This window comes from Rhodamnia argentea, chromosome 10 (genome assembly GCF_020921035.1).
Source record: "Rhodamnia argentea isolate NSW1041297 chromosome 10, ASM2092103v1, whole genome shotgun sequence".
Taxonomy (NCBI): domain Eukaryota; kingdom Viridiplantae; phylum Streptophyta; class Magnoliopsida; order Myrtales; family Myrtaceae; genus Rhodamnia; species Rhodamnia argentea.
In genome coordinates this window covers 14,809,296-14,826,022 of record NC_063159.1, presented here as the reverse complement: position 1 = coordinate 14,826,022, position 16,727 = coordinate 14,809,296, and the positions used below count along the sequence as shown (strand labels likewise).

Here is a 16,727-nt window from a genome sequence, read left to right as displayed (position 1 = left end):
TGCCTTGCGCTTTGTTTATTTAGGCTTTCCTTTTAAGGAGCAAAGAAAATCATGATAGAACTTAATTGGACAGGGCAGGAAGGATTCCATGAGAGAAGTAAATCCATTAGGACAAAAAGAATATGGAGATGAAACTATAGGTTACAGTACAGGCTGTCGCAAATTATTACAGTGTATGATCCGATCGCACAACATGTCCTACAACACGGCACCCAAATACATATCGTATATTTATATCTCGATTACTCAAAGCAAACCCATCGATTAGCAGCAACATTCTTCACAGATCCAGCAGCAGCAAAGAGCGAACAGGCTGCGAAACCGAACATCGGAGAGAGGATTAGAGAAGAAAGACATAGGAAAGAACTGGGCAACAATCAGAGTAACATTTGGCTTACCATCCTTCGAGGAAGCCCCTCTCTCCCTTGTTCTTCGAGCGAGCGAACCACTTTTTCCTGCCTCCCGCGGCGGGCGGTGGATTCTCAGTTGGGTATCCTTTAGACAACAAAACAAGAACAAGCAAAACAGAGTCAGATCACGAAAAGACCCTTCAGTTTTAGCAGAGGACTAGGAACAAAACCCAAAAGCCAGAGAGGAGAGAGAGAGAGAGAGATGATGATGATGATGATGATGATGATGATGATGATGATGATGAGTACCAGGAGGAGGCAGATTCTGCTGGGGTTGTGGCGTGGCCATCTTTGGAATCAAAGACGGAAGGAACTGGTTCAATGGAGTTGTCTGAGCAGTGATTTTCAAGGGAATTCAAATCTTTTCTGTGAATTGATGATGTCTACAGCTCATGAGGTTGGGAAGGGGGTATATATATATTGCAGACAAAGGCATCTTAATCTTTTACAGTAGATTAATGGTCGGCTCAGGGGGAGGGTCGATCAATTACGTATCTTCGGCTCATCCAAAGCGCCACTTGTCGCCACCCGTCCAGCCGTCAGAAAAAAAAAATGTGCAACTATGGATCAACGATGAGCTCGAAGATGCTTACTTAGCAAAGAGGAGAAAGCAAAAGCTAATCCGCAAAGAGAGAGAGAGAGAGAGAGTAAAAGAAGAAGCCGCGGGAATCAATTGGAAAGTTCCAACAAGCATCCCTTGTCGTCATCGTTCGTTGTTTTCAAAAAAAGGAACGGCTTCACGCGAAGCTCGCGAGGCTTTCAAATTCAAAGTGATGAATATCCGAATTCTGAAACGCGTGAACGAACGTGCGTTAGAACATATTCCCTCCCCACTGTTGTTCTCGCCTCTTTCCTTTGATTATTTTCCCTTCAGACCATTCCCTTCTTCTTCTTCTTTATTTATTTATTTATTTTTATTTTCCCACGTCTGAATTCGGATTAGTTAGCCATCTTAATCCTCTGCTTAGTCCAAGCGTTGGCAGGTAAATCAGGGTTTTACGTTTTCCCTTATCCAATCAATACATGTTTCCCTCCAGACGACACGTGTGTCGTCTTGCTTTCCAGGACGGCCTGGTGATTTAGACACGTAATCAGGAGTGGGGGCCCACATGAGCCTCCCGGATGCGAAGAAGCAAAACCAAAGAAATCATCGCCGTCGCTTTCAAATTTTGTCTCTCTAAGACACGGAACTGCGTGTGGATGGATCCGTTTGACCAGCTTTGATTTCTTCTTCTTGTTTTATCTCCCCTTCTTTCGGTCGTCAGACGTCAGCATTATTAGGTCTACGAGATCGAGCCCAATTCCATGGGCCTGAAGGTCCGGAACATTTGGCATCTGGGCTTTCCAGGAAAACTGAAAAGAAATATAAAAGCCTTACGTCTGCGTTTCGTGCGCAAGGATGGCTCGTCGGTCTTGGAAGTATGGACCGATTTCATGATCTAGAACATGGCCTTGCTTCTGACATCCCGCATAAACAAATCTGGGTGAAAGTTGCTGCTGAAGGCACGGGGCCTTGCGAGACCTGCTCGGACCGTCCGCTCCCGGGGGAACCCAATTGCATGCCCCCGGCTTTAGAACCCTCATGGTGATGACGACGACGACGCAATTCGGAGGTTCCGGCACAAGTCGGAATCGAGGATGTTCATCGAGAATCATATCGAAGCACTGAAGCAAAGACGGTGGGGCGGGATCTCGATGACCGTTAGAGGCTATTTACTGCAACCAACTTTCTAGGAGCGATTTTAAGCCGTGAAATGAAGCGATGTTGTTTTCCACAAGGGGTTCAGAGAATATCTAGCAATGGTAACATAAAAAAAAAAAATGTAATATTCTCCGGGAAAGCTACTCAGCTAGCTTTAAGGCATTATTACATTGAAAAACGTAATTGTCAACTATATAAATCACGCTGAAAAAAAAAAAAACTATATAAATCACGCTTCGTTATAGGTCAGCTACAAAAACATCCTTTCAGTTAATAGAAAGGCCCAACATCCAAAAAAACCTCAAACTTTAGAATTTGTGATAATTATATCCAATTTTTTTTTTTGCCTTAAAAAAAACCTCCAACTTTTACTTTTGTCCCAGTTTTACCCCAAACTTTTACTTTTATCCAAAATTCTACCTGCCAAGTGCAAAAAAAAACCCTCAACTTTAGCATATGTCTCATATTATATTCAAAGCTTTTTTTTAATCTTATAAAAAAAAACCTTCAATTTTTACTTTTGTTCCAATTCTACCATCGTTAGCCTTTTGTTTGTAATCACCATCATTTAATCTTATGTACCATTTTCACATCATTAATGAATTACATCTTAGCAAATTTGACATGAAAAAATCTCGAATTTCTCTCCCTACATATTGCCGGGATATACATAGTCACTCAAAATGGCACGTTTCATATTCCGTTCGGTACTCAACAGCTCAAAGAATGGCCGGACATCGAACATGAGATTATGAACTAACGCCCACAAGTACTTTCACTTTCTCGACAATGCACTTATTGTGATAACATCTTTTAGAGGAAGAAAATCAAGAATGTATCGAGGCGGTGCATCGGGTAGATCACACATTTGGTTGCAGCTCCCGACATCGAACTTATTTGTATAATCATGGCCGAGATAGTCAGACGAACTATCTAAATTTTCATCATTCCCGAAATCTACTATTTCTAAATTTCGAAAATTCATTAATAAGTTCGGCGAGAAAATTCGAGTCACGTAAGATTAACTAAAAATGATTATGAATGAAAGTCTAACGGTAGCGGAACTGGAATAACAATAAAAGTTGGTGATTTTTTGTGAGATAAAAAAAAAGTTTTGAATATAATTGGGACAAATGCTAAAGTTGAGAGTTTTTTTTTTTGTATTAAATAGGTAAAATTAGGATAAAAGTAAAAATTGCGGGGTTTTTTATGAGATAAATTTTTTTTTAATATAATTGTCACAAATGTTGAAGTTGGAGGTTTTTTTTTTTTTGGGTATTAGGCCTAGTAGGAAACTCAAATCATGCATGGTATGGTACCTACAATTTCTTCCGAGTGGCTCCAACAGGGACACAAGAGGGGCCCACATCCCTAGCATACCAACCAATGGAAAATATTGTCCCCCACCGTAGCCTTTGGACCGGAGTAAATGCCTAATTTTTACTAGTGTCTCCTACAAAACAGACATAATTATTGGCTGCTTATCTTAATCAGACACTATAATCACCCACCCTCATTAATTAGGAATGCTGACCGGGGCTTACCGACGTTGGCCCTTCGTGACCTCCAAACCCTGGACACTTTCTTCGTTGGCGTTGCTTTCGCTCCCTTTTCATATAAATGTCTTGCATATGGAATTGCCTCGAAAATCACTCATCAATTCTTCATTCTCTATCTTTCACGCGCTCTCCGGCCTCGTTTTATTCCGCGAAAAATATAACAATTAGAAGATATATATTTTTAAAAAATAATCTCTTATACCGCTCGATATAATTAATCAATTGAAAAGATTTTCGTTATCTACAATAATTTATATGTAAACATCTTACGCACGATGAAAATATTTTATTGTTCATTCATTTTTATAAGCGATACAAACCATCATTTATAAAAAAATATCTTTCAAATCTTTTTATTTTTCACGAAACAAACGTACCCTAAATAGCCTTCGAGTCTCCCAAAGTTGCTCTAGTTGATTGAGGCATCGAAAAACTGAAGGTCGTTCCGAGTGTGACTTATTCTGATTCAAGATCAACTATGCAGGTTAAAGGTCTAAACTCAACGGTTCATGGGGTTTATAGAGTGTTTCGTAGGTCTCCGGGGGCAATGGAGCCTTTACACTTGTGCCCCTGTATTACCATAAAAAAGAAGAAGAAAATACCCATATTATATGCGATGACTTTTGTCGAAGATTGCTTCAGGGCACTTTTAAATCTGTAGTTTCCGATTCAATGGCTTATAGTTTTATGTGTAATCGACACTTTCATAATTGGTGTTCTGGTGGTACTCGATAAAAAGACTTGCAACTCTTCTTATCAGCAAGGAACTATGGCTATCTTTTTTCTTTTTCTTTTTCTTTTTCTTTTCGATTCTCGACCGATGAAGGAACGTCTTATGATCTTCACCTTTGAAATTTTTACTAGTTCTTAACACTATAATATATGTTTTCTAATAATTGTTGGAGTCCAATCAGAAGTCGCAGTCGTAGAAGCAATTGAAGAAGACGAATATCACACGTTGTAGGGTGAAGAGAATTAGGTGTTGAGGGGGAGTGATGGACTCTAGCACCTAATATAAGAGAAAGAAAAGTCTTAATTGGACTTTCAAGTCTTAACCGACTCCGGTAAATGACATGATGATGACAACTAGAAACCCTCATGTTGCAAGCAGTTGAAAAGTCAAAAAGAAAGCAAAGCTCGAATGAGAACTTGGACTTTGGCGTGAGAAGAAAAAATTGCAGCAGCTTGGATTTCATACTTGAAGTCGGCAAACTTCAGACGGTGGAGTTCACAGGCGGTGGAACTTGGTCTATAAACAGGGATTGAACTTAAGCTTGTAGGGCGTGTGGGGTAGCTTAGAAACAGAGAGAGAATAGACAGAAGCCACCCATGTCCATAAGTCACCATATATGCAAAGGTGAGCTTCATAGATTAGAGAGAAAAGAGCCATCGCAGCCTATGTGTGTGGGGGAGTCTTGAAGCACATAGAGATATAGAGAGAATTGAGAGTTGAGTTTTGTGAGAACAAGCTTATAGAGCAAAGCTCGTATTTTTTTTCTCTGTGTATTGCCTTTGCAATAGGCATTTTGAGTATTATACACTCTCATTTGTATTTGTGTGTTCCCCCCATCAAACCTCCAAAACTTTCTCTATCTTTTTGTTCCGATGCTTCCGCATTACTTGCTCGTGGTATACCTAGCAAGGTTGCGCACTCTACAATAATTACCAACACCATAATCTTTCACGTATAAGTCGTAGCTAATATGGGACAAAACTTAAGATAGTATTTATTGTTATGTTATCAGATGAGAAAACTCGAGATATTGATGTATTTACTTATTAAGTGCTTTGAAAATTAACTACATAGATGCTGCAAGATGTAAATGTATAGACTCGATAGTTGTTGTAAGATTATAGTGCTTTGAAACAAGTAAAAGTAAATTTCAGAAAAAGTTACTTCTTGTTTAGATAGAAAAAGTTACTTTAAGGTGCTTCAATGTTTTTCAAGAATTTGTGTAAATATGTTGTTGAAATTGAAGTTACTTTAAAGTGTAGCTGTTCATTGGTCTTTGCAAGCAGCATCAAGTTGATTCAGTTTTCAAATTTTCTTATTTTGCTTGCTTTATCGGATTCGCACATTTGTCTTGAAGTTATACACTTTTTTCTGCATATGAAATGAAGATGTTCGTTTGGACAAAAAAACAAAAGTGTAGTTGTCGCCACACACAATCGTACCAGACATCATCTTCTGCATTATCGATTTGGCTCTGGCAAGTGGCAACCACTCTCTCTCTCTCTCTCTCTCTCTCTCTCTCTCTCTCTCTCTCTCTCTCTCTCTCTCTCTCCGTACGGTGTGGTTCAAAAAAGATGATAATGTAGGACTATCATTAGTACCAAATCAACTGTAATTACGAATGTCAAATAATGTTACTAAAATGCATGCATGCGGACACATACTATGTATGTATGTATGTATGTATGTATGTATGTATGTATGTATGTATGTATGTATGAATACTCTAAACCATATTTGGATATTTAATATCTTCTTGAAATAGCATCATATGTAACTGATGCAACCACGTCTTATTGATAACAGTCGTATTATAGGAAGACAAGTTGTCCAATGAATTATAAACCTATTATGCGGATGTCAATTCAATCTTAAAATTTTTTTTCAGTTGTGTCAAATAAGGCACAAGCATTAGTGCTCATGTAATCTGTATGCAATTTTCAACGAAAATCGGGACGGTGTGCCATATAGGACGACCGGTGATGATTGGACCGCCATGTCCAAAAATTGAGTCATGTATTTGGATGTAATATCTCCTCCAAAGAGTATCATATGCAACTGATGGACCATGTGTTGATAATACAGTCACATTAAAGGATGAAAAATTGTCCAACCAGTTCTTAACATATCATACGAATGCCAATTCAAATTTAAAATTTTCAATTTTGCCAATTGAGTTCTAAACTTTTGAGCGAAATTTCAATGTAATCCTTTTGGTCAATTTTCACCGCAAATCCCTAATATGATGGCGAGCTACATAAGGCAACCAAAGATGACTAGATCGTCACGTCATCAATTTTCAGCAAAAATTGACAGGAAGGATTATATTTGAATTTCGCGCAACGTTTATAATTAAATTGGCAAAATTGAGAAGTTTAAAATTGAATTGGCATCCGTACAATAGATTTTTGGCTGATTGGGTAAATTTCCCCATTAAAGGATGTCAAATGAAGCTCGTTAAGTATGTTCATAGGTAATATTTCAAGTATTAAATTATGATAGGATGATAATAGGCCATACACCCAAAACTGTTAAAAAAAAGTCTTGTTATTTGATTGCTTCACAAATGTCTTGAGGGCACTCGTTGTCAAAATCCACGACAATAAACTGAGGATTCTGAAATGCTAGTTTTCTAAGCTAATAGTATAAATACTAAACTGATAATCCTGTCTAGATAACTCGCCTCGTCTGAGCATGTAAGGTGGAAGACATGAACAACCGCTTATGACTAGTCTAATGAAACTTCTATGAACGACAGAAGCATGTGCATTGAAGAAATCACTGCAAATGTGTGTTATGCATCCACTTGCTTATTGTGAAAAGGAGAATGAAGGGCTGAATCGTCGTTAGTCCAACAAAAATGACATCTTGAAACAACACTTCAAGAGTTAATTTTCCTGTTGGATAATCATGCAAAACTCACAATTAGTAACTTGCAAATTGGTGTGAGTTCCCGAAGATAGTCAATAGAAAAACGATGTGCTAGATCGCGCGCTTTCTAGTAACTTTAAAACACCTAGGTTTCTTGCCTTGCAAATTGGTGTGACTTCCCAAAGATAGTCAATAGAAAAACGATGTGCTAGATCGCGCGCTTTCTAGTAACTTTAAAACACCTAGGTTTCTTGCCTTGAAATCATAAATTAGCTTAACTAGTTGAAAGAATTGCCATATCCATGCCAGATATGAAAATAATGCTAAACACCGTTTTAACTCGAGGCACGACAATTCACGAGTTGAAGGAACAAGAGAACAACATCGACTGCATATTGCGATATTCTCACTGAGCAATTTTCTGCTCTAAAGATGTGAAAACAATTCATTGGGATGTAAATGATCCGGAAATGCATAAAAGGAAAATATTTGAATGAAATGTGACATTCAAAGTCACCAACGTGTTGCCGATGCCGAACAGTGACTGCAAAAATACGCATTCAGGGATTTCTAGCTGAAATGCAGCCATCAAACTCGATCGCCCGTTTAATAAGGTCGGATAGGCACCTTTCACTCAAACTTTGTAAGCCTGATGACATCCAAAATTTACAGTCTATCAAGAATGAACAGCATGACACATGAGAGCTACATTGAAGTGTGTGAAAATTATTGTTTACAAACCATCTTCTAGTGTAGAAGTCGTGACAACTCAATCGATAAGATCAAGAAGTGAGGAGCCACAAATATATAGTTGTCCCAGAGTTCGTATGGCAGGGAACGAAAGAGAGTGCCAGACTCATTGAAGTGGCAATGAGAACGATCAGAACAAAACATTGGCATTTGAAGGATGGTACTCATTTAAGGTTCATTACTGGACAATCATCTTGCAAACAGCAGGCACTTGTTTAGCCTTCAAACGACAATTTGCTCCGGAAGACTGCTATTTCTGATTGAGAGCTACTAATGGCGAAAGCCAAAGGTATAGCTTATAATCACACAGTACATTAATAGCTGCCATCAGAGGAAAAAGTTGCGGAATCACAATATCACAACTTAAAAACCGAGTGAGTACGATGCGATTACATGCCACATTGGATCAATTGATAAACAAATCATCAGCAAACTTCTATTGTCAAAATGAAGAAACTGCAAAGCTCTGGAAGCCGCCTACTCACTGAGGGTAAAAAGCAAGCTAATCTAGCTCTTTCCAAAAATCTAACTTTAAACAGACACTGAAAGTTTACCCCGCTTAAGTAAATTAGAGTAGCAAGAACTCCGCCGAACATAAAAGCATAGGATCAGATCTAATTATTTCCACATTTCTGCTTCATTGAAGTAACATGCATTAGGAGAGGAATTGGAAAGCTTAAGTGAACACAACTTTGAAGAAATAATGGCAGCACGCATCTAGGAAGAAGATACATTTTTCACTTTTTCTTGCTGGATTTCGATTTATCTCAGGTGCTGCTTCTAGACTCAAACTAAACATACAAACATACCCTTTTGCACTTGAAATTAGCACAAGCTAAATTTAGGGTTTCTGCCATGAAAATGTTTCTGGGAATGAGCAGGTGCAAGAAACGGCCCAAAATAAGGCAAAGGAGGACAAAAGAAGAGCATTACAATAAATTAAGAGCGGGTCCTATTTTGGTCAGACTCATTTGTTGCTATCATGCACGACAACACACCAATCAAATTGTCTATATCCAAATGATTTTGTCCAAATTTACTAGACACGTCTATGGCCAATCGGACTCCCCCCCCTCCCGCCCAAATGTCCCGTGTATGCGGAGGGAAAAAAAATAGCAGTTATTGAAAAAAAAAACACAAAGGCAAGAGACAGCTCATTTCCCTCATTAGAATAAAAGGTACCCATGTCCTAATAAAGCCCTATGTCTATAAAAAGAAAAAAGAAAAAAACTATATCTTAAAAGAGGAATAAACCCCACAAGCCTATTCTTGTTATTTTGAGCTTATATAAGAATAGGGTTTATGTATGTTTATAGAAAAATGAGAAGGTAGGTGGGAAGAACAAGGAAATGGAAAAACGACGGGCAATGAATATATATGGATATAAACTTAACTTAGATAGATGTACCATCTGCTACCAATAAATACACGAGAGCATCGACGACTGGCCGGGGCTTGAAAAGATTGACTTGCGTCTCTCTCTCTCTTCTCTAGCCTCTCTCTCTCTATTATATCCGACCGATCTCCTCTTCAACGTCTGCAAGGACTCACCAGATTCTCTCTCCTTGTCCCATCCGACTGATCGAAGACATCACGTCCCATCTATGAAATGGCACTTTGCTCTCTCTCTTCTTGATGTGAATATGATCATCCAAAGAAACCCTACAAGAAGCAAGAACAACCAACACCCAGAACATATAGAGAGAGAGAGAAGAATAAGTAGAGAAGAAAATGAGAGATCCTATGAATCAGCAAATGAGCGTCTAATTGGGAACTTTCTGTTCTCTATGATATAATACTATATATGGATTCGAAGAAGATAATGTTTCAGTGGTTTTTTGTTGTTGGATATCGGAGCTAAAAGTCTGGACGTTGATGGTGGTACAACGAAGAAGGGTCGCAAGCCACTTGCTGCGTCCTTTGCCTTTGCCTGTGACGGCCGGTCTCGGCTTCGTCGCTGCAGTCCACCCCCATTTGAGCAGCACCAAGATTGAGATAAACCATTCTCGAATCAACGTTCACATTGGACATGTTCCCTCCACTGCTTCCGCTGCTATGCCCTTCGCTCATTGGCGGGTTATAGATGCTGTTGTTCGAGTGCGAGGATGCGTTCGCGTTCCCTTCCTCACGCGAGATCACAAGAGCCGCTGACTGGACGAGCTCGAGGCAGAGCCGGAGCTTGTTGGGCTCGATGTGGGCCAGCCCCGGCACGGCCCCCTTGAACAGGAAGTCGGAGGTGAGGGCGCGGAGCACATCGAGCGGGGTGACCCCATCGACTGTGCGGACATTGGGGTCCGCATGGTGGTCGAGGAGGACTGCCACCATATCGGGGGACACCATCTCGGCCGCGACGTGGAGTGGGGTCTTCCCCGCAGGCCCCGCAGGGCAGTTCACATTGGCAGCCCCGAGCTCGAGCAGCGCCTTGACCACCTCCCGGCTGCAGTTTTCCACCGCGTAGTGAAGGGCCAGTGCGTCGTCCAGGTTGAGGCCCTCCCCCATCACCATGAGCTTCACGAGCTCGACGTCGGAAGAGTCGAGGGCACGCCGCATCCGCCGAATCTTCTGGTCCTCGAGGTCGGCGCCAGCAGCTGCGACAAGTTCATGGTGACCAGGGTGGTGGTGAGGGTGGTGGTGGGGGTGAGGCACGAGGGACTGGCGGGCGAGGGACGACTTAAGGCGGAGCTCTTCGATCTTGGTGACCACGTCGAAGGGGAGGTGTTTGGCTAGGACCTCAGGTGGGAGACCAGATTTGGCGACCAGGTGAGAGCAGGTGGTCCACAGCTGCTGCATTTCGTGCTTCCTCGAGGCTATCAGCACTTTCATTACGTCCTCTATTGAGGCCTTCTGGACCATGTTTGCCAATTGCTTCTGCCAACAATCAAATAAGAGCACCGAATCGGATTAACACAATGTTCAAAAGATCCATGATTTTACCGGATTGAACTGATCAACATGGCGAGAGAGGACTAACATAAGACTAACAATCTAACTCGTGTTCATTGGAGAACAATCTAACTTTTTTTCCTTCTTTTGGTTTTTTGGGTTTTGAATTTTCTTATATCAAGATGGAGAATTTGAACACCCAAATAGAGAAAGTGAACGTTTTGGGAAAAGTTGGCTTTGGTAATGCTTTAACAGTGTGGGAAGACAAGACAATGGAGAGATCGATCCAAAGGACTAAAAATGGGAAAAATTCTCAGTCCTAGCTACTGAATTAGGGCGACCCATTTCAAGAAACTCCCACGTCTGTACATAAAATCAAACTCACGGCAACTCAAGAACACCTCGCGTAAAAAGCGAAAAAGGTCACGACAGTTTGGTCTGTGACGGATCAAAAGACACAAACATTATAAGTACTTAGGATTCCTCCACCGTTTCAAAGGAGAGTCTGGATGGTGAGTGTCCTCAGTGTCCCTCATGTCACACAGAAGTGAAGCCAAAAAATAAAATGAACAAAACCCAGCTGAAACACACAGAAGCAAAAGCCCCTCCAATTATTGATAAGGAACGTCACCCACCAAATCCTACAACAGCAAAATCTAATCCCACCTCCCCAGAAAGGTCATACCAATCAACGCACTAGCTAGAGAGAGAGAGAGAGACAGAGAGAAAGAGAGAGACAGAGACAGAGAGAGAGAGAGAGGGAGGGAGAGAGGGGAGTGGGATATGAGAATTGAGACCTGGGTGAGCAATGCGAGCTGCTCGACGCCGAAGGATCGGGCAGCGGCGAGTGTGTCGAGGGCGAGGTCGACGGCGGAGGTGCAATGCGTGTGCCAGCAGCCGCGCTCCCCGCAGTCGGGCCGGGGCTCGTGCTTCTGCGGCACGATCGAGACCTGCCCACTGTACAGGAACTGCAGCAGCAGAAGGAACACCTCGTACCCCACCGAGCTCACCGGGATCACCCCGGACCGCGGCGAGGAAGGCGCGCACACCCTCGAGCCCGACCCGGAGGACGGATCCGAGGAGGGCCCCCCGGGGGATTCGGATCCGGAGAAGAACTTGCGGAAGAAGAGGCTGCGGGCGGCGAGGATGCAGCGGTGGGCGTGGACGAGGCGGCCCTCCACGCTGAAGGTGACGTCGCTGAAGGCCTGCCCGTTGATCAGGAGGTTGAGGTAGTCCATCGACAGGGATCTCAGCGAGTCCTCGACCGACATCTTTCTTGTTCTTGATTTCCTGCTGTCGGAAGCGGCTGTGTTGCTGTTTCTTTCTTGTTTAGGGTTGAGAGAGAGAGAGAGAGAGAGAGAGAGAGAGAGAGAGAGAGAGGGGGTTAAGAGGTGGTGGTGGAGGTGGCCGCGGCGGTGGCGATGGTGGAGGAGGAGGAGATAGAGGAGGTGGAAGTATTCATGTGGTGTTTGCGAGTTCTATTGGGAGAGTGATCAGAGGGAGAGGAGAGATTCTTCCATGGAGATGGAGAGTGGTGGTCTGTGCGTTGATAGATATTTTGGTGGAGAGGGAGAGAGAGAGAGAGTGAAGCAACTTGGGTGCTCATTCTGGGCGGCTGAGCTTATTAAAAGGGTGAGCTTTTGTTTATTTATTTATTTATTTTGCAATAAACATTTGGCAAAAAATCGGAAAACATAAAATTAACGAGGATAATCCCAGATATACTAATATTAACTTATAAAATAACATGGCCGTTCTTCGTAAATATGTAGTAAAATCCACTTAGTATGATCACAGACAATTATTTGTCTGAAGGTTTCCTGTTGACCAAAAGGAAGGGGCGATGTCTCTTAGCCCTGAAGATTTGACTAACCCTATTCCCCTGTTTGTCCCCTAGCTTTGAAAGTGAGTTCCTAATAAAGAAAACACCAGCTTTTATCTTTATATACTACCGAGTTAATATGACGAAAAATCTTAAATTGATATATCTATAATAAATTTATCTTAAATTCATCAAAACCTCCAAATTTATGCACTTATATCGGATTTACCTCAAATTATTTTTTTAATTATAACAAATTTTATCGTAAAAATCCCAAGTTGATACATAAGGGTCTGGAAATGGGATTGTGCAATTTTAATTTTCGTTTTGTTTGGTTTCGACTGTAATGCGACTAAGGCAAACAAACACACGGTTGCCTAAGCTTTACGTCCACTCACAAAAGAAAGACCACTGTCTTTTCGCGCATACTTCTCTTTTGTTGAATTTACCTCGTGTCCTCCTAAAGATACATACTCCTCCTTATCATGGCATTTTTTTTTTCTTTTGGCACCCTACATTGCATTAAACAATAGATAATTAAGGTTTTATTCATATTCGAATAAGGAGTCCGTGTCGACTGCCGGCGATTAGTCATGGAAGTTTCTCGTGGGTCTGGTACCATGTCGTGATGTAAATTTTTCGAATTTAATCTAACTTTGGCAGAGTTCCCACGTCGCTAAATTAGATTATAATCCACCGGCTAGAGAAAAAAAAAGCTGAAAATTTAATTTGCAGCACAATTTCAAAAAGAAAAATATATCGAGGGCAGCAATGCCCTCGCCCGGCCCAAAGTCCAAGGGGGAAAGAAAAAATAAAGAAAAAAATTCTCAAAAATTATTAAAGTATCATTTCAAAAATGCACATCAGCGCAGGTTGGCCAATATTGACAGGATGGACCGAATTGACACAAATACAAAAATTTTAGGATTGAATTGAAAAAAAAAAGATTTACAACTAAATTATTACAATCGTAATAAATACATGATTTTTTTTTTTTGGTGATTTTCCCTCTAATTTCTACATTAGTTCAGTAGATTCTTTGCGAGTGCCTATATATGTTTAAGAATGATATCTTGAGTATGTACATATATACACATATGTGTGTGTGTTTTTATGAATAATCAACGGTACATAAGACCAAAAGGATCGTTGAAATCAGTGCTCAAGGAGACCCAGAAATTCTGTACGCTGGTTTCAAAAGAGTGTCAAGCCGCATCGTTCTCTTTTTTTCTATCCTAAAGAACAATATCGCAAAGTTAAGTACGAGAGCAACTTTTTGCGGCATGTTTGGCAGGAAACTCTTGATCAAGGTAAATCTAGCTTTAACTTTGCTAGTTATCGAATCTTTGTAACCTCGAACAACAATCCTGGTCGTAGATTTTTCCCCGCCTATGTTGGTCTCACGGACTCTCGCAATCTCAAATCGAAAAGTAAAAACAAATGTTAAAGTCAGCAAATTTATCTGGTTTCATTTCTACTCTTTATTTTCATGAAAATATCGACACGTATATTTCAAAATAATTTTTTCGTAAATTCTGAAATTTAGATGATACTTTAAAGAAAATTGTGGGCAAAAAGGAAAAAAGAACAAAATAATATGACATTTAATTTGTCCGGCTTCATTTCTACTTTTTATTTTAATTTTTCACACGTGGATTTTTTTTTTTGTTGGTAAATTTCTGAAAATTAGATGATGTTTTAAAGAAAATCCTTAGGCAAAAAAAAAAAAAAAAGATTTACGTCTATTCCGTGATCTGGAAAATGAAAACAAAATAAGAATTTTAATCTGAAACAAGTCACATCAAGTCACTTCAAAAAGGAACAGTGGAGGGAAAACAAAACGCCATCTTCTACATGCACCTCATCGACCCTCGTGGAATTGAATGGTGCGCTACCCTCCGTAGCTAATTATTGTTCTTCCCCCAAAACCCTCGAGGAGAATAATTAAAGACCGGTTCGCAAAAATGCTCGACCATACATTCAATTTCTTGAGCATGTGCAGGATCCATGTCTCCAATTGCTTTTAAATGTAAGCTGCTCTGGACAGATGGATGCTACCCACTAATTTAATTGAGCAATTTAATAGTTTAAAGGGATGATAAGTTAACACACAGTGATCCGCTTTTCATTAGATCATAATGATCTTATAATCCGTGACAAAAAAGTTTGTCCCTATTGCTCGAAATCACATCAAAATCATCCAAATCGGTACACCCCTTCGACAAGTACCAATTTTCGTGTTTCGACATATAAGAGCAATATTAGATATCCATTTCGGATCAAAGAAGCGAATTAATCAAAACGACGTTGTAAACTTGTAATACACCGTTGTATTGTCGTCACATAGACGTTATTAAGTACGATCGGCCTCACCTACCATTACCTTCCGTGCACTGGCGCGCATGCTTCCGACTCGTGCGATAATCGTCGATTTCGTGTCGATTAGTACCCGAAAAAAGCCCCAAACGAATTGCAGGATGGTTTGATTCGTCATTCACAAGAAGAGTAGAGAGAGAGAGAAGAATGAGAAGGAGAAGGAGGGGGTCACGTGCACGTGGGAAAGGGTGCCGGCACGTGCGGAAGATGGGGGCCAGAAGACAAAATTTTCTCAGGTTAGTGATTAGTACTTAGTAGTAGTAGCCACAACATTGTCAGTTGGAGTGGCAGAGAGGTTGGTCATTCCACCCCGCCCCGCCCTTCTTCCGAAACAAATCCCATCGATTGACAACACATCCACTGACTGTCGTATGATTTCAGAGACCTCCGATTTGACGTTTGACTTGTCTTGTCACCTGGCCCCCACGCACACTCACACACTCAAATCGCATCCCCACCCCCAAAAACCCTAGCGGGAGATAATTAGTGCACGCATCATATTATGAACTTTCTTTGATATTTATCCGGTGAATTCTTTGCTTCTTAACTTCCAAACCCGAGTGATTATCTGGTGAATTAACACTAGAAAAAATGGGAATTTTTTTGTTTTTGGTAATCCCGTATTAATCCCGTGTTAACAACTTAGCCCGAGAGCTATGAAACCGGCGAGCGCACCGATCGATGAGATGAAGATCTGGACGATCATGGACGGCGAGGGTCCCCCATGGGGGCTTTGACTGGTTCCCCTTTTCTGGGTCTTCTGCCTAATCCCCAACATGCACGCAACATCCATCGCAAAGATATAGAGTAGAGAGAGAGAGAGAGACTTTGAATTCTTAGATCTATGCCAAAAATATCATCAAATGCAGAAACCCTTTAAACCTCGGCCGGTCTTCTAATGGTAGTAGAATCGCTGCAAAATGATTCGTTGCACCACGGTGAATGAGGCAGTTGCCGACCTAGAATTTTAACTCGAGCGACCTAAATAAGGACTCGAGACGAAATCTCGATCTGGAAAGGGGGCGCGGTGTAAATTATGTTATACAAAAGTTGCGTAGGAAAATGATAGATGTTAATGTGAAATAAAGAAAAAAAAAATTGAACAGCTAGTGATCTAGGAGGCGAGCACCACTAGCTGTTCAATTGCATCGATTTTCTCTGTCGAAAAGGAATCTGAGCAACCAGATTTCTTACACTTATTCCTAAACAAGGAATCATGTCTGACAAGTGTGCCCATCATAATCTTCCGAGGCCGGAACAAATGCCATATGCTCGATCTCTTCTATTTTCAGGAACCATCAAAATAGTACACACGGATTAGCTTCCATACAGTAGGTTAAATCCACCTTTAAGGACAAGCTACTAATGTTCAATCTTATTTGATCTTGAAAGCATAGGCCATTTGTGCTCGTGTGCTGTGAGATCAAACGGCTCGCTTTCTCCGGATCGATCGAGATCTCACGCTTCATAAAGCACAGAGCCAAGTTGCTATATAGAGTTATCCAATCCAAAATATCGGTGCTTCCGCGATGATTTCGGTATTTGGTGAAAGAGTAACGCTTAAAACTTCCCATATACGAAAGGAATTTTGTGGACGAATGTCTTAGGGCACTTGCTCAGC

The 16,727-nt window shown here is 41.0% G+C and overlaps 1 protein-coding gene across 1 annotated transcript; it reads right to left on the bottom strand.

Annotated features, from left to right (window-relative positions):
* Positions 1–9,384: 9,384 nt before the first annotated feature.
* Positions 9,385–12,518, bottom strand: LOC115730172 (BTB/POZ domain and ankyrin repeat-containing protein NOOT2). Its single transcript, XM_030660770.2, has 2 exons — positions 11,706–12,518; positions 9,385–10,893 (listed from the first exon to the last, which is right to left on the bottom strand). The coding sequence occupies exons 1-2, from the start codon at positions 12,177–12,179 to the stop codon at positions 9,883–9,885; spliced, it is 1,485 nt and encodes a 494-aa protein (XP_030516630.1). The 5' UTR covers positions 12,180–12,518; the 3' UTR covers positions 9,385–9,882.
* Positions 12,519–16,727: the final 4,209 nt, after the last annotated feature.

Bases quoted from the DNA above. Each gene is read 5' to 3' on its own strand.
- LOC115730172 (XM_030660770.2), bottom strand. From the start codon at position 12,179: ATGTCGGTCGAGGACTCGCTGAGATCCCTGTCGATGGACTACCTCAAC. The intron at 10,894-11,705 runs GTCTCAATTCTC...GATTGTTGGCAG, and splicing joins AGCTCGCATTGCTCACCCAG to AAGCAATTGGCAAACATGGT.